Source organism: Hydractinia symbiolongicarpus, chromosome 11 (genome assembly GCF_029227915.1).
Source record: "Hydractinia symbiolongicarpus strain clone_291-10 chromosome 11, HSymV2.1, whole genome shotgun sequence".
NCBI classification, from domain to species: domain Eukaryota; kingdom Metazoa; phylum Cnidaria; class Hydrozoa; order Anthoathecata; family Hydractiniidae; genus Hydractinia; species Hydractinia symbiolongicarpus.
Window position 1 is genome coordinate 11,824,947 of NC_079885.1, and position 27,181 is coordinate 11,852,127.

General features: G+C 33.7%; 2 protein-coding genes across 2 annotated transcripts in view; both read left to right on the plus strand.

Annotated features, from left to right (window-relative positions):
• Positions 1-27,181, plus strand: part of LOC130613730 (phosphatidylinositol-3-phosphatase SAC1-like) — a 31,347-nt gene that overhangs the window by 506 nt on the left and 3,660 nt on the right. The window contains exons 2-14 of the mRNA XM_057435066.1: positions 19,338-19,404; positions 22,088-22,191; positions 22,381-22,461; positions 22,740-22,867; positions 23,241-23,390; positions 23,743-23,802; positions 24,131-24,164; positions 24,276-24,356; positions 24,723-24,829; positions 25,251-25,337; positions 25,757-25,825; positions 26,134-26,219; positions 26,686-27,066. Of these exons, the coding sequence (XP_057291049.1) occupies positions 19,379-19,404; positions 22,088-22,191; positions 22,381-22,461; positions 22,740-22,867; positions 23,241-23,390; positions 23,743-23,802; positions 24,131-24,164; positions 24,276-24,356; positions 24,723-24,829; positions 25,251-25,337; positions 25,757-25,825; positions 26,134-26,219; positions 26,686-27,066 (1,394 nt within the window). The 5' untranslated portion in view covers positions 19,338-19,378. The remainder of the gene's footprint in view (positions 1-19,337; positions 19,405-22,087; positions 22,192-22,380; positions 22,462-22,739; positions 22,868-23,240; positions 23,391-23,742; positions 23,803-24,130; positions 24,165-24,275; positions 24,357-24,722; positions 24,830-25,250; positions 25,338-25,756; positions 25,826-26,133; positions 26,220-26,685; positions 27,067-27,181) is intronic.
• On the plus strand, positions 6,288-12,419 carry LOC130613731 (sushi, von Willebrand factor type A, EGF and pentraxin domain-containing protein 1-like). The gene is made up of 3 exons (XM_057435067.1): positions 6,288-6,695; positions 10,566-10,721; positions 11,608-12,419. The coding sequence occupies exons 1-3, from the start codon at positions 6,446-6,448 to the stop codon at positions 12,276-12,278; spliced, it is 1,077 nt and encodes a 358-aa protein (XP_057291050.1). The 5' UTR covers positions 6,288-6,445; the 3' UTR covers positions 12,279-12,419.

The following is a 27,181-nucleotide window of genomic DNA, read 5'->3' on the forward strand; positions in this document are numbered from 1 at the left end:
AAGTGAGGCAATGCTAAGTGGGGCAGCTTCAAAATTACAAAGTGGGGCAAAAGTTATTACAAAGTAGGGCAGGTATTACAAAGTGGGGCAGGATAATTACAAATTGGGCACATATTACAAAGTCGGACAATTATTACAAAGTGGGGCATAACATGGACTGATAAAAATAAAAAGCAGTGACCAGTGAACAAACAAGTTATATTGGATGTTTTGAAAATTTTCTTATCGAGATAGCTGAAAAAGCAAGTGATTTTCAAAAAAAAAACGGCGTTCATATACTATGGATTTTAAAAGACAAATCTGTGGAATATGCTGAACCAAACAGCAATCGAGCTGCTGCATCCCGTTTCAATGTTAGAAACAAAGCGAATGGGAAAGCAAAGCCCTCCATGAAGAATTCAAACGAAAATGTTTGGTTGCAAGTTCAGCCAACAATTGGATGAATGAACAATTGACATTGCGCTGGTACCAGGAAACATTAGGTCAATTTTCGTTCCAAAAATGACTGCTAGCTTTGAATTCTTATAAAGCTCACTTAACGGATGAAATTAAGAAAGTATTGACAAATTGGAAAATCGAAATTGTCATTGGTGAATGTACTAACTATATTTAAGCCCCAGATGTTTCCTGGAATAAGCCATTCAAAGGGAAGATACAAGAATTTTATGACGAATGGCTTGCAAATGAAAAACATGCTTCGGAAACATGAAATCTCTCCCCAGAAGATTGATTGTGGAATGGGTGATTAAATCATGGGAGATCATAACGAATGAAACATTGGCGAAATCAATGAAATCGTGAGGGCTAGTTTTGGCGATTGACGGTTAACAGGATGAACTGATCTCTTGTTTAAAACAAGAGAAAAATGTGAAGCCGGTAGAGAATTTTATAATGTTGAATTTCGCCGATAAAAAATTAGATAAAAATCCATTCCAGATAACAAAAGAAGATGTGGCTGGTGCCTCGCTTGATTTAAATATTATTGACGAAGATGACGATGAACTAGATTTATTTTAAGTTTTTATTATAGGTATCCTTAAAAACTGCAAAAAAGACGAAGTGAAAAAATTTTTATAAACGCCCCCTTGAATAGACGCCCCCATAAATGTCAAAAAATTTAATAAACGCTTCGGTGGTTTTTATCCGAAGCATTATGGTATTCAACTATTTCTTTACTTTCCTATTTTTTCTACAAAGATTTAATTTAGCCTGTCTTCTACTTCGCTTGAAGCTCACGACAAATTTATATCACTCTGAGAAGACGAAGAAGTGACTGAATCTTCATTCATCGTCTTACAAATGTGTGACGTCACAAATCAACATGTACGAACCAAGTTGGTTCTTTTCGACAATGGCGGCGACCGTTAATGTAATTATCGATTTTTAAATATCGTTTCTTCTACTTTCATTGCTTACTATTGCTTTTTATTAAATTTTTTACTTTGAAAAAAAACATATACACAGCTACAGTTCTTCCGCCATTTCATTACGAACGGCTTTCTTCTGTTTGTCCGTCTCGTCAAAACCTTTTTTGTAACGTATAATTATGTGACCCATCCGCTCCAAACAGGTTTGATATTGCACCAGCCTCCTCCGCTAAAAGATCCGTCAAAGTTTATTTGTTAAAAAGCTCACAGGGATTTACCGTCGCCTTCAAAATAATTTACCTGCATAATTTTCAAGAGAATCAGTTGAAGAAGAAGCTGGAAGGTCAAGTACCAATATTTGTTGTTATCGTATGCATATCAAAAACAAATGTGTTTTTTTAAAGAAATACTGAAGGGAACATGAATCCTTCATAGATGTACGGAGGTAAGGGTTTATTCTTTACTTTAGTAATAACCTTTGAGGCTGGTTCCCACTAATGTTTATTTTAAAAGTTTTAAAGTTAACTTATAGGTGGGAATGCTAAAAATAAGCGCATGACTATTTTACATGCAATATGCAAAAGTTTATGCATGCGTTTAATACCCAAATGTTTTGATATCAAAATCATGCGTTTAGCTTGAGTTTATTAAACATCAAAGAATTTTTTTGTTTTTACCGCCAACACACAAAGTATTGAGTGGCTTTCATGAGAGCATTGCACGAGTAAGTAAAAGAACAACTGACAAGAAATGAAAAATAATACATAATGAAAACTAAACAGGGATAGTAGCAGAAGAAGCACTGTCTGAGCTGGTGAGACTGTACCCAGTGGTTTCTATGCCAAAGCTGCCAATGGATATAAGGAAAAAGACAGAAAAGAGAACGCTTTAAGAGAGGTAGATAGAAAATTAGGGTATGAACAAGGTTTGGTTTTTTTTTTTTTTGTTTTTTAAATTAGTTTGTGAAAACTTTAAATTATTAAATTCAAATCATTGTTTCTAGGAATGGCCATAAAGCCTTTGATGGTCTCAAAAAGAAGTACTGTCGCAAAAGATTAAATTATTCAAAAACTTGCAGATCTGGGGCTGGGTCGACCGATGTGAGTGATGTTAAACGAGATTTAGACGAGTATGCTTTTTTGTCATGGCTGGAGCTTTTCGTCCGTCCTCCAAGAACAAAAACTAACGTACCAAATGAGAGTACATGGACAGAAGCCAGTCCCGTAGCAGATACCATCAACCCAGATGACCCTAAAGTCGCTGATTATAATGATGATGACTTGGATACGCTGCAGGTATCTGATTCATCACAGGTATCTCAAGCACTACAGGTAAACCATACGTCACCAACTTCTGACACTCTATCAGCTTCCCATTAATCTCCAGTGAAATCTCAGTTTAAAACCCAAAAATAAAAGGCTTAAGCCATCACCAGCAGAGGAAGCTGAGTTAGAAGCGACACTGAATTTCAATAAAATATTGCAAAAAAAGGTTTGTCAGGTAGGGGTGCATTAGCTATTGTTTCAGCGGAAAAATTTCGTCTCCTACAAAAAAATACGTTAACGAATCAAATGAACAACCATCAACGGTAATTTCAATGTTCGTTAATTTCTGTCCCATTGAGCTATTTAGTAAGACGCTGCTACTATCGTTGTTTGATTTATATCCTCCAACAGTAACGTGCATCACAAACATCTAACAGGACCAAACTAAAAGAGCCCTTATAGTTGTGAAATAGTGTACTAGAGATTTTGGGACATTGTATTCGTATGTGTTTGCCATCAATTGCAACGATGATGTTGGGCAAATTTCAGATTTCTTGAAGTTTAGCTATTTGCTCCCAATCATCTTTATTTCGTGGTATGCCTCAGATAAACAAAGGAAGATAGCATCATAAGTTTCCCGAATTATGTTAGAGAGTGTTGAGCATCCAATTCAAAACGAGAAAGACAAGTATTGCTGAGATTCACCTGATGCCACAAATCGCAGGGTGACAGCGAGTCGCTCTGCAGCTGTAATCGATTTTCTAATTTTTGCATCTTGTTTTAACAATACCGGTGTGTTCAGCTGAATTTATTGTTAATAGTTTGTAGTAAATGCAAATGTATGTACCAAAGCAACCTTTCCTACCAGTTAATCGAAGTTCTTGTAGGAGTGTATTGTATACCGTTACTTTCTCGATTAGCGTATACCTCTTTAACCCAACGCTGTTGTGTCTGGGATATTCTTTTTCTTCGTCTTTTTATTATACATAAATAAAGACAACCTAATTCTAAAATTTCCTCGCTTTCCACATCCATACTTACAAGTCACAAATCTTAACTTTCGTTCAAAAATTAAGCTCAGTGTGAACACATTTTAATCTTACTTCAAAATTAATTCGATGAAAATAAAATCATCCATGCGTTTATTAATAAATATATATTTAATAATAAACGCGTTGGTGGGAACTAGTAAAGGTCCATAGCTGGCCAAAGTTTGAGGACAAAATTCAACTGTTACTTTTTGGTGTTGATAAAGTGTCCCTTTAAATATACTAGGTGCATTATACATGTTTTTACGGAAAAATGGCGGCCTTTGAAACCTTGTAGAGAAGCGAACTGTGGCTAGTTATCGTATTTAAAAGTTATATAAAAACAGCTTTAGTATTCTACTATCTTATCTTTATTTAGGTTTCAGGTCCTTACTTTAAACATGTTAAATGATTGGATTGCAATGGACAGGGTTAGCTACCCAGGTACACCCTCGCCACATAGCTAGCCACATAAAGCATTTCTCTCACAACTATCGGTTTTGACTTGCTATAAATTTTTATACCACATTCAAGTGATCTAAGCTCTGAACTCAACTGCTTTCATGAAATGTGAGAAATATGTGAAAAACGGCCCTTAAGGCCTCAATGTATGCCTAAAGTCTGTTTATTAATTAAATAAAACTAGTCGGTGGCCCGTGGAAAATCCACGGCTTTGCCCGTTCTTTTTATACATTGCGTGGCCCTTATTACTTGCGGTACCATTTTGCGGTACCAGTTTCATCAATTAAATATATTTACGACGTTTCGGCCGTGTACGGCTATTATCAAGTCATGTTACAAACACTATTTCGTAAAAGATTATTTTAAATACATTACGATCGGACGATACAATTTTCGCACGATATGTTAATCAACAAATAGGAATAATGGAACAGATGCAATATTTCTATTCAAAGCTGGTTTATCCAAATATTATTCTGTCCAAAATTGTCCAAAGGGTCACTTTTGGTCCTAGTGTGACAAATATGTAAAAAAGCGGCTTTTCGAACCGTAATGTCAGCTCAAACTTATTTCATTACCTAATTAAAAACTTTAGATCCTTAGGCCAGTAAAGATAATATATATATAAAATATTAATCTGTCCGAAAAGTTCAAAAGGTTTTTCAGGCCAAATATGTTACATCTGCTAAATAAAACGTCATTCAGAATCAACGGTTTCAATATTCTAGTTTATCATAGTATATCTCAAATTGTACATCAATAGTTTATTTATTATATACATTAAAATATATAGAAAACAATCATTTCTTTTTCTTTATAAATTGTATCAAATAGCACCCAATCTTGTGATAAAGCGAAGATTAGCTAGGTATCTAGGTATAAACATCTCTGATTTCAACAATTTGATCTTGAGAAAGCCCACCAAAGCCTTAACTAAATATAAAAAAGAAGTATTAAGTTACTTAGCTATAGAACACAATGCGAAATGCAAAACAGACAGAACTGGCGTATTATTGTATAGATAAAAAGCAATCATTTTGTGTTTTTTTATAAATTGTATATTAGCACCCAATTTAGTGATAAAGCGAAGATTAGCTAGCTAGCTAGCTAGCTATAAACATCTTTGATTTCAACAATTTGATCTTGAAGAAGTCCACCAAAGCCTTAACTAAATATTAAGCTACAAAACACGATGCAAACTGCAAAACTGTAGAACAAAAAATGGCTACTTTTTACAAAAAAATATAAAACAGGAGAAACAAGAATAAAAAAGAAAACAATTAGCCACACTAGAAGTTTGACTGCCTATAAAACAATTTCTCAAAATCAAGGGTGCTTTAATAGCAAAAAATAATATCAAAATCCAACCAAAATAAAGTAATTTACTGTTTTGTCCCTTACCCAGCTTCAAAATTGCTTTGTTGTCTCGCTTATTTCAACATTTTCGAAAAATTCCGGTTTCAAATTAGGACTCCTGGGCAGAGCAATCGAGACCAAACTAAACACCAGGCTGTCCTGATTTTTTGGGGAAAAACCTTCCCTAAGAAAACATTAAATGCCATCGCTGTAAACCGCTCAGAAGCTTCAATACTTATTAAATTGACCAGAAAAGGGATCACACTACATCAAATCGCCGTGCACCAATTTGGCAATTTTTTTTCCCCCTTTTTGGCGCTTAAAGAAGACTTAGTTTTCGAAACGAACAGTGCACGGTGTAATGGCCGATAGAACCACGTTACCAGGCCCCTCATACCAATTTTCAAGTTCGTAGCTAGCAGCGCGGCGTTGGCACAAGTTTGAAAATATGATATACTTTGGCCAAATATAATGTTTATTTTTTAATTTTGTGTATTTTGTTCGACGAAATGACTCTAAATCCATAACACACATGTATAACATATTTATGTTTTTTAAAAAAGAAGCTTGTTCTAATACTTTTTATTTCAGTAAGTTTGAAAAATACAAAAAAAAGTACCAATAATTTAAAAAATATTGAAAATAGTTTGAATTTTCTATTTTTATTTAAAATTTTCATGTTGCAGCTGAATGATGAAAACAAAAACTTGTGAATCTTAGTTAGACTTTAGCGTATGTGGAGGAGAGCACTTTGACTAAAACAATGGAGAGTTTTAATAACTTAATTAACGGAAACACAAGAGAATTTTTTTATCTGTGGTTTAAGTTCAAACGAATAAAAATGATTTAACGAACGTTGATATTTTTTTCTTATTTTCGCTTTTTATTTACATCCACTCTTCTAATATATATTTACTTAACTTAGTCATAATAAAAAAGCAAGAAATAGAATTCAAGAAACTAGATTATGATGAGCGACTCGCAACTTAACATAGAAACAGATGATTTTGAAGAAGATTCAAGCAAATATAACTTTGATTATTATGCTCTTTCAAAGCTAAAGAAGCAAAAACGATGCACAGTGGGAATTCTGTCCGCGATTATATTTGTGCTTTTTGTACTTTTAATTGTGTTTATCACTCTGTACGCACAAAGTCAAAAAGATAAACCCAAAACTCTGTACGCACAAACTCAAGAATCAGCGTCGTATGAACTTTGTAAGTATTTTATTACACGCTAGCTTATTTACTGCTGAAGAACACTGTTAATTTCACGCTTTTAAAATTTTTTCTTATAAAAACAGGCGTGTATATACTTCCATCTTTTCTTATCACTATGATGAGAGTGTTTAAACCGATCATATGAAAAAGTAAAAAGAAAGTAACATGAATTTTTAATGTCCTTGAGAATTCCATTCTAATGGCTGACTATTCTTCCCTCCGTCGGAAACTAAGTTACTTTACTTGGCGGCTGGTGTATTCCACAGGTCACAGGTCAGAGGTCAAAATTTTAAAATGTTCCAAATTATGACATTGTAAACAATTTTAGCCATTTACTGTTTCGTGCAGGGCCATTACAAAATACGCAATAGAGAGAATTTTGAAGACTCTTTGCAATCTTTACACATGTAAGGAAAACCACCACTACCCCTTTATATATTCTGATTAAAATGTATAAATAGAAGCTGTATCAACCTTGTTCCCAGGGCATTTTGCCTTATGTTGATGAAGTTGATAGTGGCGAAAATTGTTGGTCACTCCGATACAACGGCTCAGGGGCCACAAGAACCTGGGGACGAGGTTGAAGCTGCATGTGAACACCTTACGCTACTTAACCGCCCCAACATCTAAGTCTGTTAACAAACTTAGTCCTCGGGCCGTTTAGAGAATTAACGCGTTTAGAGTCCGTTACGTTATTGATGACTGATGACATAATAACCGCTGTTTTTTATTTTTTGATTGCGATATCGGGAGAGCGTTAGGGACTCCGGTCTTAATAATTATGCTAAAGATCGACAGGTTCCCTTTACCTTTTTTATATAGACCCGTGGACGCCACCTAAACCTTAGTGCTGAAATGGGATTTAAAAAGAAACGCATTTTAAAAAACTTTTTTATTTAAAGTGAAAAAAACTACAAAATATATACACGGATAAGAAACAGAAGAGTTAAGATTTAAGTTCATATCTCATGCGCAGTAAAAAGATATTTGTTCACCAGCGATCAAATGTGAGAATATACACACTTGGTTAAATCACTTCAACCGAAACAAAAAATACCAAAGACAAAAAATACTAAAGATATAAAATAGCAATAAAATTTACAAGTGAAGTCCGAACTGTGCTTTCAGTTTCATTTTGTGAGCGTCACCGAGATTACTTTTCACCTTATTGTTTACAAGTATTTTTGAAGACATGACGTTATTGTTGCACTTTTTCACACAACTTTTTTGAATGTGGAAATAGGTGTTTTCCTTTGTTTTACCAATTTTTAAGACAGTGCTGGCCGCAGGTGAAAAATCTCGATATTCTCTACGAACCAAAAGGCTAACAAATGGTACTAGAGGAGCAGGATCCTTCTCACCCATTCGAAATTTTTGCTTGCATCCGTAGCAAGTAGTTGAACATGTGTTTTTTACAAAAACTAAATAGAACATCGTCTTTTACAGAAACTTTAGCAGGTCTTGAATCGACATAGTTTGCAATGTTTCAGCTATCCGTAGGCTTTCTTTTACGCACTCCTTCACTTTTCTTCTTACCTGCATTAAAAGGGAAAGTACTTGCTAGTATATCCGACACATTTGGGTTCCACTGCTTCAGGAATGATTTCAGTTTATCCCTCAAATAGTTTATTGCAATGACATGAGCACACAATTGACAATTAATAAAACGAGGGCAACCACATTTTATCGTACCTTTATTATTTTTGTTGTCAGTATGCACCTTATTAGGATCTGATCTTATGAGACATCACTGATGGTCGACTTTTGTATGTTACTCTCTGAGTTTTTGCAGTACTATTTCTCTTCTTCACAATCAACATTAAAGTGTCCTGGCAATCCCGATAGGGAAAAGTTAGGAAAATCTTCTTTATCGTGGTCGCCAGAATCGTCGTTGTTTTCTGACGCGTCAGGAAAATCTGAACTGAAATAATTACATAAAAATTTTAGCACCTTTTTTTTACGCTTGCCTGAAAAGGTTTTCCATATAACGGGAGAGATATTTCTTCTTTATTTCTTCAAAATTTTCGGAAAGCTTATATGGTCTACTCCAATAAGCAATTTCTATATATTTCTCCAATGCTCTCTCACAACAGTGAAATATAAATGTCCGCAGCCTCTGTCCAGCTACATAATGTCTCAGCCACGCCTGAAAGTATAGGTAAGTGTGAGAAAACTCAGACAAGAGTATGACAACAAAAAAAGCATATACCGTATTTCCTTGATTATTAATTCGGCATCAGATTTGCAGAGAAACACTTAATTACAGAAGCACATTAATTGTAAATAGTACTATACCTGAATGCTCAGAGTTTTGTTTGTGTTGACGAATTCTGTTTTTAAACTTCATGTGTGTGCATTCCACAGAATTGCTGTAGAAAAATTTATCACCGAAACCAGCTTCTCTTTTTTCTCCGGCTAACGTACCACTGACCATAGTCTCTGCAATGTATATTTCGAAATAGTGCGAAAACTTACAGTCACCTTCTATCTTATCCCATTTAAAATTTATTAACTTCTGCGGAATTAATTTTTCGGATTTCGGCAAAATCCGCAAAAATAATTTCTCGAAAATAAGTTCCACACAAATTTCTTCCGCAAATAATTTCTTCCCTTAAGGTAGCTGTAAAAGTCTTTTGTTGTTTCACAGTATATTAGCCCAAGCTCTTTTATGGACTCATTGCCGTAAATATCGTTCATGACAGTTTTTTTGTTTTGGCGGGAAAAATTCTTAATTTGAAGTTGGGTAGAGGGGTTTCGATGTTTTACTATTTCCATGCCACTTTACTTGAAAATCATGCGGTTCTCCTTCAAAATAGTACTGTATTATTTTATAGGCAGATAAATTACGAGTATGACTGACAAGGTGAGTCTAAACTTAAATCGCAATCACTCTCCTGTTTATTATTTTTTTTCTCATTTAGTTCCACTTTTTCAATTGAACTCTCCGTTCACACTTTCGCTTTCACTGTTAACCTTTTCCTGCTCCACCTCTCCTTTATCCACTCCTTCTTCACTACTATCGCTGTCTATTACTATTATTTCACTCATTGTTTACTGTTCCTTTTTCTATCACAAGTTTTTAATTTAAGTTGTAAACAAGAGAATGTTTGACCACGCTGGCCTAACAGCCGTTGTTGCCGAAGGACTTATATTATCAAACACCTGATAAAGTGGCAATTGTTTTTTATTTATCTTTTCATATCATAATGCGCTTCTGGATAATTTTGGATGAAATACCAACCTCGTCTCAGGGTCTTTTTAGTCTAACGTAAGCGCAGGTAGAGTTTATGTATTTATGGCGCAGCACAACCAAAAAGGGCTGCCAAAATGATTGCGCATGTTGAATGTTGAAAAATATCAAAAGCAAGCTAAAAATATATAGTTATATAAATTGACCTGTGACCTGCGACCTGTGACCTGCGACTTGTATGACCTGTGGAATATATCAGCCGCTTTACTTAGTAGAAATACGTACAGCATTGCTTGCCTTCCACACAAGTCAATTGGACATCATGGTTCCAAATGGGCTGACAACACGACATTTAAAGTGCGCCGGAGGGGAGACTCGTCAAAGCGCCACAAACATTTGCTCGTATTATAACCTTGAGAGCATTTACGCTGGCATATTACTAAAATTTAAGAACGCCCTGAGAACATGCTAGGCCATAACCAAGTTTTCAAGCTTAGAAAGAATTACGAAAATAGTTTTGTCACAACATGATTACGCATATCTTTGAGCAAAAATATAACAGAGTTTCAAACGCCTTTTTGACTGTTTATTATTATTCTCATATATATGAGTAGCGGCCTTAATCTACCTTTAAATGACTTTCTCTATCCTTCTGAGTGACTGCAATTGATTTTTAGTCAAACTAAGGGCGTATAAAGAGCTGGCGAAGTATGGTGAAAACTGTAGTATTCGCTATCAGTGTCATACACACGCTTACTGCAAAAATTTGCAAGGAACCTACAGATGTGTGTGTATGAGAGGTTATCTTGGTGACGGAATTGGAGATTGTCAAAGTGAGTGAACGTTTATCAGTACCGTTTTTCCTCTTTTCAGCCCCCCTCTTTTAATCGCTCCTCTAATAAACGCCCTTTAACTTAAAAATTTATTTTGCAAGCGTCTCACCTAATAAGCATATTATGATACTATCAGTATAAAGTAAATCTACAGGAGACCTGGGTTCAAATCCCATTTGATATATCATCTTTGCAGCACTTCGCGAGCTAATGTGCACTTCGCTAGCTAATGTGCACCTTCGCTAGCTAATGTGCACTTCGCTAGCTAATACTGATATATCTATTGCTTATACTGATATATCTCACATATCATCTTTTGCTTCTGCTTCGAATGTTCTTACATAACTTTATTTATTAAAAAAAAACATCGATTGTGAAAACTATTGGAACACGGGAGCGGATTTTATTCATAAACTTTAAGAGAAGTAATTTTCACGAAATCACGAAACAGAGATTTTGATCTGATTCGTAAAAATGTATTCCCGCGAAATGGACCCATGTCGAAAAAATTAATTCTCGCTATAAAAAACTCTAAAATTGCCAGATTTCCAAAATTTAATTGTTCTTATAAACTGGTTAGGAATTCGAGTATAAAGGGCATGGTGGAATTACCCCGAGAGAGATACAGAATGAGTGCGAAAAGGGATCATGGAAACGTCACTTGAATGTGAGGAGATTTATCTTTTTTCGTCAACGATATTTGTGAAAACAAATTTTTGCGAAAATTGCTTCCCTTAAAGTACTTTTGTGCCATTTTGTAAAGCGGACGATACATGATACATTTTGCCGAATCCAATTTGTCGAATTCGACAATTTTGATTGTGTATCACATAATATTTAATCAACTTGTCAGTGGCGATATAACAAGGTTTCTTTTCTCTCGTAGATATTGACTTTTCAATCGATTTTCATGCAGCAGGAGCAACCAACATACCAACGATAAGAGACTTAAGACACGGCTATGTCCATGGTGCTGCAGTTTGTTTCTGGTTCACTTTGACCTCTGCTGCAAAGGAATGGGACAGCGAAAACAAAACCATTTTAAATTATATTACAGACAAAATGGATTTGGTGATTCAAATTACACGAAACCATAAGATTGTAGCGTTTACCAGAAATGGAAATTTAAACGTCCGTGTAGAGATCAATGTTAAATTTCCCGTGCACAAATGGATGCACGTGTGTTGGACGTGGAGTAATGGAATAAGTTGGAATTTTTTTATCAATGGAAATCTAGCAAACTCTTCCTTGCTTAATCAAGCTGTATCCCTCAAACCAGGCAAAGGGGATTTATTTTTAGGGCAAGATATGAGGCGCGTAAATGACAAGTATGTGATTAACAAGCCAGAAAATTTATTTCAAGGTCGAATCACTGGCTTGTTTGTTTACCAAAGACTAATATTGGGCTACGAAGTTATGGCTGCTTTCGAAAACAACCCCCCTATGCATGGCTTGTTAGTTGGCTGGTGGCAATTTAAAAGATTAGCTAAAGGTGGTAAAATTAAAGAAGCAGCTTTTCCATTTGATATCAACCTTTACTCGGCATCTTTACCTTAATTACAAACAGGCGAGAAAATAATGGCTTCCAAAGTAACAACTTTAACCATATTTGAAAAACACAAGTCTTTTTGTATTTTAAAAGCCCTCTTTTTGTATACATGTGTCTTTTATAGTTTCAAATATAAATAATTTTTACTTATACTTTGGAGAACGTTATGCGCTTTTTTCATTTTTGAAGTAAACAACAAACGAAGTTTGAATGAATTTCAACGAGAAATTTCAAATTGCTATTTTTTGTGGTATTACACAAGCGAATAAATGTATACATATATTTTTTTTATAAGAATCTCATTAATAAGAGACCCGAGTACTGAATTCTGTATAACTCTAGTAACTTACCTATGCAGCTTGTTTACTTAAAATATTAAGAAACTTTTGAAAGCGTGAGATTATGCACTGCAAAAGTCTCACAATTTTCCCTACGCGAAAAAAGCAATTATTTTGCCGCAAATGGCTGTTGTTCATTACTTATTTGTTAGAACACAAATTTTAATCAAAAAGATGACAACACTTGCAAGCTTCATTCTTAAGAAACCACGAAAGAAACGTTTATTATTAAATTGAGACATATATACGAAACCCAGGCTAACATGGTCGTTTGGTTGGTTTCTTATAATAAAATACGTGTAGACAATAAACTGTCATCCAACACAGAAGTCCGCTCAAACCTCAATAGATGGCAATATAATTATATACTAGACTTCTTTTTTTTCCTTTTTTTTTTGCCGTTGAAGAATTTACAGTTTTCCGTAAGAATAAAATACAAATCTTAAGCTATTATATCGTATAATCTAAAGATAGGATTGCATATGCTAAAAATATTAGCTAAAGAGGTAAAAAATGGCAGGAGCGAGAAGAAGGCTATATAGCCTTATCACCAAGCCCCCAACCTATATAAAAGTTTAGCATTGAATATGATGAGGAGTTGTGTTATATGTGTTGTACGTTGTAAGTGTCGTGTGTTCTAAAATAAATATAGATTGTCAGTAGTCAATAGTTTATGTTTTAGTTTATGTTTGAATTCGTTAAGTGATGTAATAGTTTTTATGTCGTTATCAAGAAATGTATTCCACAATTTGGGTCCTCTGCTAGTTATAGAGAACTTTGTGATTGTATAATTAATCCTAGGTTGAAAAAAACTGGTAATTGAAAACCTGGATGGATATTTATGTTGAATCTCCTGAAACATATTAAATACTCATGGTAACATATTGTTTTCAAGCTTAAACATAAAAATAAGAGTTTGATAAATGTTTAGTTGGTATACATTCAGTACATTGAGCTTTTTTAATAACTCTCTGGAGTGAGTGTACCTGTCAACATTTAAAATAATTCTGATTGCATGTTTTTGTTTATTTTGTAATTTTGTCAATTTTGTAGCGTTGGTGCTGCACCACGCAATATTTACACAATTTAGATAGCAGTGTATGAAAGAAGAATACATGTTTTTAGACAATTCTAATCTAGAACAAATTTTGCTTTAAATAGGATGCCAATATTCTTTGCGACCTTTTCTTCTAAAATATTTATATGTTCTCTCCAAGTAACATTTTCATCAAGAATAACTCCTAAAAATTTCATGGATGGTGCTCTTTTTATACTTAGATAAATCAGGAAACTTCAAAGACATATCATCTTTTTTATTTTGCCTGTGAAAAAGTGTGTACTTTGTTTTAGAAATATTTAGGGACAGTCTGTTTGCCTTAAACCATTCTGCCAGCTTAGAGAGTTCATAATTGACTGTGCGAAATAATGTTTTTATATCTTTATGTGCATAAAACAGATTTGTATCATCTGCAAATAAAATTGAATGTAAAATATTCGAAGCTTTATTTAAATCATTAAGAGTGGTCCTAATATGGAACCTTGTGGAACTCCACAGATGATTGTTTTAAAATTTATACTTCCACCGTCAAAGGAAATGTACTGTTTTTCTATTGGATAAATAACTTTCAAACCACCGAATGTTGGAGTTTTTGTTACCATAGTTTTTGAGTTTTTCTAGTAGAATTTTGTGATCTACGGTGTCCAATGCTTTGCTTAGATCTATAAAAATTCCTAGCATGTACTTGTTTTGTCAAACGCTTTTGATATTGCATTAACAAGTTTAACTATTGCATGATCAGTAGAATGACCTGCTTGAAAGCCAAATTGATTGTAGTATATAATATTATTAGCAGTTAAAAAAGAGTAAAATCTATTGTACATTATGCGTTCTAGTATTTTTGAGAAACATGGAAGAACTGATATTGGTCTATAATTAGATACATTAGTCATTTCGCCTGTTTTATATACTGGTAGAACTCTTGCAATTTTAAGTTTTTTCAGGAAAATATCCTTGCAGCAGGGAAAGGTGAAATATATGCATTAGTGGAAGCCACAGTTTTAAATTTCAAACCTCTCAGAGCCTTAGATATTGACCATTAGTCCAAACTACCCTTTAAATTTCTTCGAAATCCTTATGATCAGGAAGATATAATAACTTTCGTTGGGATTATCCTTAGAACATAAAATTCACACGTTTTCATGTCAGCAAGGATAATCGAATTTTCAGGTGATTGTAGGAATCCCCCGGTCATAACATATTTGAAATACCCGGGACGGAACAGGATTAACGATGACGACTTTTGTAATAAGCCAATGGAAAATGTTCAATGATTTTAAATCTTATGTCGCGTGAATCTCATTTCTGCTTTATTAAGTGTAACGTCATTTGCTTTTTTTCGTTCATTGATGCAAAAATCTGTTTGCTAATTTAAACTCAATCAATTGAGTCAACAAAATACGTCTCGCAGACATCCAGTGTAGAAAAAAATTGTTGTTTGATGCCCGTGTTGACTATATAAGCCAGTGGTTAGCAATATGGTCTGCTGTTGATTTCATGAATTTTGCCAGTATATACCGTCTGGACTGGTAGAACACATTTTCGTCCCCAGGGCTCTTTGAGATAAACTAGTTTATCTCAAAGAGCTCTGGGGTCGAGAATAGGTAAAACAGTCATTGCATAATAATTTGATTGTTTCAAAACTTCATAATAGCTAGTCCTTTTTGGACAAAATTTAATTCTCACTATTTCAAGACCTATTAGCTGTGCGTATTGTAACAAAGTAGTTAATCAATATCAATATCAACTTCGGGGAGTTTTGATATAACCTTTGAGTTCTTTCTCTTAGCTATGTATTTATCTCGTTGGCCAGTATCATTCATAAGAGCCTGAGTCTCCAAAAGTTCTCTCTGTACATTTTCAATTCCTTAACTGTTAAGCCATGACGCTGTTGGACGTATTAACCGTGTTTTTAAGGGTTAAAGCCTAGCTTTTTATTGATGTCACCGAAACAATATATTATGCTAAAAGGGAGTTTATTGACAATGTTACAGAATTTTGATAGGTCCAAGTGTTTCTTATTTTTCAACCATTTATAACGATTTTCAAATTTCTTGCGTGTCAAATGTTTAATTACTAAGTACGGGGCTTCGTGATCTCAAATTGAGTCGCTCGCTACACTTTTATAAGTCACTTTGTTGGTGTTGCTAATGATATTATCGATAAAAGTTTTCTACTTTCTAGTTGGCGAGAATATGTATTGTTGTAGTCCAAACATTTGTAAGATATCTTTGTGTTTCATTGTTACTGAGTTATCAGTGTCGTAAAGATCTATGTTAAAGTCCCCGGTAAGCAATCCATTTCTTAAAAACTCTTTAAAGTTTGTTCTTTCTCTAAAAATTTCTCTAACAGGTACCGAGCAAACATGTTTTTTGTTAGATATCTGGAGCCACAAGTCTCTAAATTTTGCTCGATGTTACTAATGTAATTTCTAACTTTGCTATAACATTATCAACGCTGCGTCCAAACCAATCGAAGAGTTACGTGGCGTTATAAAACACTGCAAGCAAAGTTCTAGTCAAAATTTCCCGATAAAGTCCATAGAAATTATAGAAGGGACCTATTAAGGGTATTGAAAGGGAATGAAGAGTGTTGAATGTTGTAGCAAAGAGGAATATCTTTAGATGCGCAGCTAAAAGTTATTTTAACCGTACTAACACCTTTTTTTTTTTGGTTAGCAGGCACCTACATGCGGTTTGGGTGCATCAAGTGCGCGCGGGTCATAAATCCAGAACCACCTATGTTTATGTGTTAAAACTTGGCATGCTTGTAGAAAGTCTAAATACAAATAGCCAGATAAAAAAATAACTCAATGATGTCATTGATGACGTTACACATAAAATTGTTCATTTTCCTGATTTGAATTTCTCAAATATCAATAATTGCGACGATGCAGCCTGGTAGACTTATCCACTGGAATATTGATGTTCATGTCTTTAAACTATGTACAAGGCTGGAATTTGGCATTTATAGATGTTTAAGGCAAGGAAAACAATATAATGACGTCATTGAGATCAGTGAACGTCATTGGAAATCGGTGAAACAGTATTTTCTTCAAATCTGGCCTGTATTATAGCCCTATGAGCCATATACCTCCGCATACGTCAGCACATTATAAAACACACTAAAACTTGCCCCCGTCTCAAGTGCAATATCCCCCCCAAAGTATAAAAAGGAAAATTTCTAAATTTCCAGAGCTCGTTTACATGCGAACAAAAGTTATGCCCAGTCTCGGGACCGCGGGCCCTGGTGTTCGTCGGATTTTTTGGAAAGTATCGTCAAATTTTTTGCAAGTCTTGATATTTATTCCAACTCATCAATCAAACTCTCTTTATCTATATTTTCCAAGTGATATATAATAGAAATGGAGCATAATTTTTTGTAAAAATCTAGAAATTCTGGATTCTGTCAGTCAGAAAAAAGCTCCCCAAAACGCGCCAGGCCAACCTCGTCCCCCAGCGCCAGTTGTCTTTTATCTCGGGACGACGAGATGATTTTCGTATCGATGCAAGATTTTTTTTAACGTAAATATCCTTTATTTAATTAATGAACATACACATTACAAACAAGACATTCAACTAAGATATAGATTTAACAGTTCTTTTTGTTGCTATTGTTATTTTTTTTCTTGTGCTCGCTAAAATGGAACTATCGATTATTTTTGCTTCAGTGGTTACCAGGTTCAAATCAACATCGCTAACAGACTGTTTCGACCACGGTGATCTAGATCCTCGTAGTAGGGATAACAGACACGAAGACACTGCGCCGTAGTTTAGTCGTTATCACTCTCGTACTTTGTGCGGGAGACCGGGGTTCGATTCCCCTTGGCGGCGATTTAATATGGGGCAATTGAATATTTCCATAGCCCCGGGTTAACCCAAGCCATGTGACGGAAAATGGGTAGATGCCGTACTGTGTGGGCCGTTGGATGTGGCAGGGAGTTGTCTGGCAGAGCGCTGACCCTAATTGAGTTTGCGTAGCTCAAAAACACATTAAATACTCCAGGACTCCCTATCAAAGCCACGGCCCCTCCTGGAAATAAGGGTATATCTCTTAATATTTGTGAGGCTAACCATGTAGAATATGCACATGCCCTGGGACGAGGTTGGCGCGAGGCTCTAACATCATTCCAGTGGATTTCCGCCTAATACACGTCAATTAATGTCCCATACAAACCAGTGATGGAGGGTGAAGGGCAATGTTTTCATTTTTGACGGTGGACTGATATGATTTGTTGGACTGTGTGCAGTGTGTGGATGTGGCTGAACTTAACTGAACGCGTAGCTAAAGTTGTGATGTTATGGCATGAATAATTTCTTGATTGATTCCTAACAAGTCTTCTTTATAGAGCCTTTTTAACCCTGTGTTACTTTATGTTGAAAACAGTGGATGCGATGTTGTGATATATGAAGAAAAAAGAAGTAACATCTAACCTTTGAGGAGCAGGGCTTGGATTCCAAGTTTAATTTAGGTTAGCCCCAATTTGGCTACTACTCTTTACATTAAGATTATTCCAAACTGTAGAATAGAGTAACCCTTCATAAAACTTTTGGTTGAGGAAAACACGGAAGTTTCACAGTTAAACTCTCATAAAAAAGCTTGCTTTTAAACAAACAAGAAGTAAAAGTATTTAAATTTTTAAATTAAAGTAAAGCTGAATTAGCAAAAACTCTAAAACTACACAATATTTCAGGTTTGAAGTTAGAAAACAAAGATTATATGAAAAATTTAGCCCTTATTTATAAAGAGGTGACCAGGTAGGCGACGTGTTTTCCCTAATCACAATAGCTAGCTACTCTAAAAAATACAGACCTGTAATACACCTTTACAATAATTCAAGAAAAATAACACTCCATTGCAGCTTATTTAGCGATCGGAGGAGGTAAACATCACACTTTTATAAGAGTTTATTAAGGAGAAAACACGTTTTTTTGTGATAACTTTTCTTGCCGCGTTTTTTTTTATGAAAAGTGCACATAAGTTGTATCTTATTATTATCAACGTTTCCTGAAAATTTGAAAGAAATTGATACAATGGAAGTTAAAAAACTGGAGAAAACACGGTTTCGTCTCTAACAAACTCTCATAAAAACACAATTTTTACCTCCTTTTTTCCGATAATGTAAAACGATGGAGAGCCGTAGGAACGCATTTGCAATTGAATTATCGTAAAGGTGTATTAGTTTAAAAGTATCTGGCTACTAAAAAAATTGCATGTTTCCATAAATTTTGGTGCTGAATACAAATATGTTGGTCATTTTTGTTGAAAATAAATAGAAAATTTTAAGCATGTTAAGAGGTCCCCACGATTTATGCCAGAAAATTTATGGATAATAACCCACTGTGAAATTTCTTCTTTTTAGTCTTACATTTTTTCATGACTTTTTCTTAATTCTCTTTCATTTTTGCCTTAACTTTCTCCAGGCGCAACAAAATCTCCCTCAAAGTATCAAAATTTTTCCATAATTATTCCTTGAACTTTATCTTAGTGTAGTCACCCTGCACCAGGATGCATGATATCACTGAAGGAGGAGCTTGAGGGAAATTGATATTTAGGAGAGCTGGGGCAAATTACTCTGCGTATTTTGTTAAATGTGATAAAAAGTATTTATATGGGTGGGTACAAATATGCTGATGTTAATGTATGCTATATATTTGATGACATTGTTCTTTAGAAATAAATATTCAATATCTTAAACTTCTTAGTTAAAAAAATGGTTCTTCACAAAGTCTTGAGATTGTAAGTATTATTTTCCGCATAATGTTGTATATATCCAGACATCCTGAGATCTCTTAGAGTAAAAATCTTTAAATTTCAAAAACTAAGTAAATGAAATTTAGGGTGCAAAGATTAAGACGTCCATACTGGTATATCATTCTGCAACCTTTACAAAAAAATTTTATTTAAACTATTTTTAGATTCCTAATTTTCCAAGAACTGAAATGAAAAGCTCTTGCAGGCTGAAAGACTAGATTCTTTAGTCAAAATTAACCACCATTTTTGTAAAAAGACTTGCCCAGGCAAAGTGAACTTGAATGTATATATAATGTAAGAAAAAAAAAAAGGAATCTTGTTTGACTGTAACACTGCACATATATAGTATAGTATAGTGTATTCTGACAATAATTTCAGGTTACAACAACCTCTAGGGTCAGCTCATAATAAATAGATAAAAAAACAAAACAAAAAAAACCCAGAAAATAAAAGTAATTAAATAATAAACTCCCTGGACAAGAATGGAAGCTCGGTAAAGAACATGGATAAGATTTGAATAAACCTTATAGCAGCTACCTAAAAGCAATTGAACAAGGAGGCTTCTCAGTCAATTTGAGTAAATACATTTACACTGCGATTTCGAATACATCTGTGTACCAGGCATGAAATACTATGATTTTAAATTTTTAATACTTCTTAAAATGTAATTGGTAAAATATTTAACTTTGCTTTAGATTATAAATAAAATTTGAGAAAAAGGCAATTAAAAAAAAATAATGATCGCAAAACAATCAAACAAACACAAACAAACAAGAAAAGAGTATGATAATAAAGAAATTAGTGAGGTTAATCTCAAAAAAAAAAAAAAAAAAAAAAAAATTGTTCAAACACCCCATTCACAAAGACACTCCTCCCTATCTAATATATGAAATTAGTAATATCCAGATCATAATAATATAATTGGTCTTTATCAGACCATAATTTGTCTAGCTTCATTTTAAATTGATTCACTGTGTTACATGACACTGTGTCCTCAGGTAAAGAATTCCATAAAGTCACTACACGATTCGTGAATGAGAACTTTCGCAAATCCAAGTTACAGCTTCTTTTAAAAAGTGCTTTATCGTGAGCTCTGGTGTTAGACAATTTTGGCAATAACAAGTTCTCAGTAACAGCTTCGTCATAAACATTATTAGTTATCTTGAATGTCTCAATCATATCTGCTCGATATCTTCTGTAGAATAATGAGGGAAGTTTCAGTAACCTGAGCCTTTCATCATATGTTAAATCCTTCATACCAGGGAGCATTTTCGTAGCTCTACGTTGTACGTTTTCCACAATCAACATAAATATATAGTGTATCCAACTTTCCGTCATAAACTTTATGGATGTGAATAAGGTTACTGCCACCCTCTTTAATCAGCCTCACCCCTTACAATTAGGTTTACCAATATTAATTTAGTAAAAATAGTTTATTTTTAAACATGAGTGACACTGCATATGGAGGAAAAGGGATAGAATAATAGATTTTTTAGAAAGATTATGTGATTAGTTTATTTCCCACTTATATATTTATATTTTAAATATGTCATCACAAAAGGAATAATCTTGAAAAGGGATGAAAGTTTATTTAATTTTACAGCTGGATTCAGTGATTATCTGATAATATACATTTGTGAGTGACACGACAAGAAAATGTGAGTGACACTAACCTGTCACAGGTAAAAATGATTTTACAGATTTTTCAATTGAAACATAAGTTAAGACATACTGATGGAAACCCTTGCTGTTAGCAATGTGTAGTCAATGCTCAGCATTGTTTTAATAAGCATTTTAGTTATATTTACCAGAGAACCTCAAATGCAATATAGATATTGACTGTATGTAATAATATATATACCACACTGCATTTTGATCCGATTCTAGTTTTCACCATTTATTAGTGTCACTTTTACGCAGGCATCTAACTCTGTAATTTCTGTTAACAATTATATAGAACGATTTGCCCAATGTGACAAGCTACTACAATTATTTATGATTAATGAAATTTAAGAAATAACATACAATCCTAAAAATTCAATATGTTTTGTTCATTTTTTTTAAGTCAACACATGTTTAGCATCTTTTACTATAAGAAGTTACCAACTACATACAGAAAAATACGCTGTGAATAAATGTACTTATGAGTGAAATATAGCCAGAATTTTTTTTATTTCCCTTACTAGCTTGCTGGTGTTTGCTCACCCATTTTTACTATTTTATTTTTGCTTTTCTTTCAAAGAAATTTTAATATGATTGTTGTTGCAGGTATAATACCCATTGTTTAGCAATTAAAATTACAGACACTAAAAAAAAAGTTTTTTGCTTAAAACTGATATATTCACATATCACCTTTTAAATGACTTTACCCAAACTTAGCCATATATAAGTATGTTTTAATTTGAGCTTCCAGCATTTAGCAGATGATCATCTTACACAGTGGTATTTGTACTAAAAAAGTACTTAACAGGATTAATAGTGGCCACGGTTCAGAAGTGCACATCTTATATAGGTGACCTGGAAATCAGGTTTGCTTGTGTAAAGCTAAAGTTTAAAAGAGCAACAAGACGTGTATATAAGTATTTTAAGACAGGAATAGTGGGATTAACAAAGGTTTGGATAAAAGCTTCTTCCTTAATAAACTGTTTTGTTCTGCTATTGTATTTAGATACACCACCAATGAAAAGTTTTATGTCCAGCCATTAGGACAAGAATCAACAGATGGCAAGATATTGGAAATTGATCGTGTCACTTCTGAACTGGTACTTCATGGTAATCTTAACTTGTTTTTATTTGTATAAAAGCAAATTTAGGATGCCACAGTTTTTATTTAGAGTACTGTTAATTAAAACCAAATCAAATACAATAAAATATTTTTGTTCTTTTCCATCTCGTTCATTTTTTGTTGAGTAAAAGTAATAACTTATTAGACTGTATCACTTTATATGTGTTTACTGTTAGATAACAAAGGACAAATTCCACCAAGATCAGCAGAAAGTAGAGAAATATATGGAATTCTGGGAATTTTAAATTTACTTGCAGGTAGGTTATTTTTAATATTTAGCAAAACAAATGAATCAATTAAGCTAAAGCAATACTTTTTCACTACATGCTACAAAAAAGATATTTTTGTAAATCATGTACAGCAGTGTACGCTTTAATTTGGATTTGCTTATTTTCACAATAGATCTATAAAGTTTATATACACTATGTATAACTTGAATAGTATTAATTATAAACTCGTTAATTTGACAAATAAAAGTTGAAAATAAACAAAAAATAAGATAATTTAACATATTTGTTAACATTTTCTTTTTTAGGACCATACCTTGTTGTTGTGACAAAACGGAAACTTGTTGGTTTGATATCAGGGGAAGAGATATGGCAAATGAAGGAAGCAAATATTTTACCTTTTCCAAAAGGAACTATGCACTTAACAGAAAGTCAGGTGTGAAATCTGTGTGTTACAATACAAAATCCTTTTTGGAGAAGAGTTTTGTCAAGTGTTACAGTCATTTTGAACGTGATTCAATTGGTGTTTCAATATGGAAAACAAATACCTCTTTTTTAATGCTTATCTCTTACAAGTTCTTTTTAAAGGTGGCAAATGATATGAATGCCTCCCTCTTTAAACACCTTTCATTTTTTTTTTGTAAGGTAACTTAAAAGACAAACAGGATGCAGGATATTTCGAACAGATTCTCTTGTTGTGCTTACGTTTGATAATGAATATAATAATATCTATACTAGTAGTGGCTTAACCATTCAAGATCATAAAGCAATGTCTGCAGTAATACAAGTTAATCAATTTTCTTTTTTAGGCCCGTGACAATAAAGTGTTTTTACAAATGGCTCAACAAGCATTACAAACGGATGGCTTTTATTTTTCTTATACGCACGATTTAACACATAGTCAGCAAAGATTACAAAATACCAGTACAGATTTTAAACAATTACCGCTATATGAAAGGGTAAGTCTCCTCGTTGTCTTTTTTAACGTAGCTTTAGCTTGTTCGCTAAATATTAGTTTAGAACTAAATTAACAAAATGAACTTTGGACCTTGTGTGGCGAAGTTTTTTTAAAAGTATTGAATAGTGCGATATGTTCTCTAGAAGGTTTAAGGTGATCATTGTGATGAAAACCACACCTACCAAGACTGGTCTTTTGTTTGCATCCTGTTCTATAAAAATAAATAAAATATTTACTGTATAACAAATTCTCAGCTCACAGATTTTCATACTGAATCTTTGTAACAGACCAGTTAAGAAAGATGTGTATATTATCAAGTTTGTTTGAAGCTCATTAAATGAACTTCTTTCCAGGCTGATCCCAGATTCATTTGGAATCACAGTATGTTACGAATGCTAGCAGTTCAACCTGAGGTAATTAACAACATTAAATTATTTAATCTAATGAAATAAGTTAACTTTTTAGCAAAATTATGTATCGATTGGCAAGCTATCTGTTAACTTGTTTTAAAAGAGTCCGTCTGCAATGTTTTATTGTAACGACAATTACATCTAGATCTTGTTCCGTGCACTCCTATAAAGAAGTTCAACAAATGTTTTTTATTTATTGGTTTCTCCTGAAATGCCACATAGTTAACTTTGTCTAGCAATTTATAATGTCAGAGCTCAAACTGTATTTATATAACGCTAATTTTTCGTTCATAATGGCATGAATAAATGATTTGTGTATTATTTTTTTTAGCTTGGACCATTCACTCTTCCATTAATGCATGGATGTATCATTTCAACTTATCTTTTAATGTTTTCTGTCTAAGTTTGTTTACTTGTGATTTTAAAAAGGCTACAAACAAAATAATTTCTATTACCTTAACTTTAAATTTCAACAGTTGTTTCAATCAAAAAATGTTCCATAAAGCAGTTCACCTTTGACTTTGTTTTGATTTCGAGAAGAAGTTGTTATCGCGCAGGTGGTGTATTAATGTCAACTATTTTTATCACCATTACCAGCATTTGTCCTGATGGGGAGTCAACAGTCCTATAATCTCCTAGGCTTTTTACTTTATCCGAGCTTCTCTCTAAAATCCTACAAATACCTTAAAAAGGTGTTTTTCGGAGTATCTTCCAAGCTTCCATTTTAATCTAATTTTTAAAGTTCGGGGTAGAAAAAATGAGTACCATTCTGGCAAGGGGTCTCGGCTCAGGTTGAATGTGCAGACAGTAAAATTAAAAATGATAACAAAAATCGAAGGGAAATCTTCAGAACCAAACTTGTATGAATCTACAATTTTATATTCACTCTTGCCAAAGTTGTAAATGTTAAATTTTTTTTACAGGAACAAGGTACAATATTCGCGGAGTAGATGATGAAGGAGAGGTGGCCAACTTTGTTGAAACAGAACAGTTATTGTTTTACGACGGATCGGTTGCTTCTTATGTCCAGGTGAAATATTTATTTAGTGAAGTGAAATGGAATAAGTACTTTCCAAAATTCAGATATGCGACATTTATAACGCAATTGCCCTGAATAAATCCACCATGTTTTCGTTAACCCTATTAGTCCAGCACAGTTAAAAAATATTTCTCTGCATGATTGAGGGTCTACAGAATCAATTTCTACAGCTTAAATGATGCATTCGTATGTAAGTCGCATGGTCTGTATAACAATACTCTTATTCTGTACTTAAATTGGGGGCATGCAGCTTTATTTTATACCCCCTGCAGAGTTATGTCATTACTCCACAAAATATCGATGCGGGTATGGAAAACAGGCGAATTCCCGTAGATTTTCTGGCGGGTAAATGCCCGTAGATTTTTTCACATTTTATTCAGTGTTCTCGATGTCATATACTTTTCATTTTTAGACACGTGGATCAATCCCACTGTATTGGTCTCAGTTTCCAACGATAAAATACAAACCTATACCAGCGATTGCTAGTGATAAAGATCATGTAAGATTTACCTTTGTGTCGTTTTGCATTAGAATAGACCTTGTCGGGTTGTTGGTCCCAAACTTTATGCTCTTTTAAGAATGTTGAATAAAATAAACGTTTCCCAAGATTATATTCTTTGACTACAACCTAAAACATCTTACGAGAAATTTAAACTTAAACACGAAATAAGAAGAGATGATAGGAGGAAGACTTCATACACCAGTCAATGGTTTGCAACAACCAAAATTTTTGTAAAAATTTTAGTCGCCTACATTTTCTGTCAATGAAAAACTTACTTTATCAAACATTTCCTGCTTGGCTCTGATAAGCATTGTTTAACGTTGACACACACAAAAAAATTACAATCAACAACCAATAGTCCACCCATGATACTTTGAAGCAGTTGATTGATTCATGCTTATTCGTTTTGCTTCTAGATTGCAGCTTTTCGGAGACATATTGATAACCAGTTAGTTTATTATGGAAAACAAGTTTTAGTTAACTTGGTTCGTAGCAGTTTTATGCGCTTTATCGCCATTTCTATTTCATGTCTCCTAATTTTGTAATCTTTGTTTTACCTTGGTAGTAGCAACATTATAAATTACTGTATTGTCCAGCCTTTTCAAAGAAAATTCACAATATATTGTTTTACTCATGATGTGCTGATTTTAAGGTTTAACTGTTGGGAATTGTGGAAATGTTAATAATCTTGTTCTTCTATTTTAATCTATAATGCACATACAAACACATCTAGTGTAATTGTCCGTGCATACCGCCATTTTATCAGTTTTATGAATGTTTTTTATTGCTGTAGATTGACCAGAAAGGCGTTGAAAAACAATTAGGTGAAAGAATGGAAGCCGCATCAAAAACAAGTGGATATTCGGAAATACAATTGAAGTAAGCACCTAACCAACAAAATTTTAAGATAAAAGAGAAGGCTTGCATCTATCCCACAGTTTTAAAGTTTGAGTTAAGATGTTGTAAACATTTGAACATTTCTCATAACTTAAGGAATTTTGTATCTCTTCATTTTTGTTGAACTTGTAAGTAGTGCAAGTATCAAAGAGAAAAAAATAAAAAAAAATTAAATTGTTAAAAGCTTTTGCGGATGAACATTATTTTATGCTCTTTTGCGTTTTATTTTTTGTTTTAAAAATTGCAAAGGTAAATTTCTGTTACCCATGAAATTTACTCTGCGAATTTCCAGAATGATATGTTTTCCTATGAAACAGAAAACTTCCATTTCAACCGACTGCGAAAATTAATTCTAGCGAAGTAAAGGCTGCGCCGTCAACTGTGAAATTGTCTTGCTAGAATTTATGCGATTAAATCAGTTGCTTAATGTTGTTTTTCTCTCGCTTAGATATATCGCCTTTGATTTTCATAAAGAATGTAGCAAAATGAGATGGCATCGTCTTCAAATATTGATGGATATGTTGAACGATCTCATCGACCAAGCGTCGTACTTCGCAGTTGATCGAAACAAAGAAGTATTAGAAGAACAAAGCGGTGTCGTCCGCACGAACTGTATGGACTGTTTGGATCGAACGAATGTCGTGCAGAGTTTAATAGCCCGCAAAATTCTTCAACTGCAGCTGTACAAGTTCGGTATAATTGGCAAAGAAAATAAAATTGTTGATTTTGACGAGTTTGAGTTTATTTTTAAAAATATTTGGGCAGACAATGCAGACATGTGCGCGCATCAATACACAGGCACGGGTGCGTTAAAAACAGACTTCACAAGGTAATTAAAATTTTATTTTTATTTTTTTTCTTCCGGAATAAACCTTCCCAGTACCTTGCTGTTAATATGGATCTTGAAAAACAAGCTCGAGTGTATTAAAGTCTTAAATTTGAGC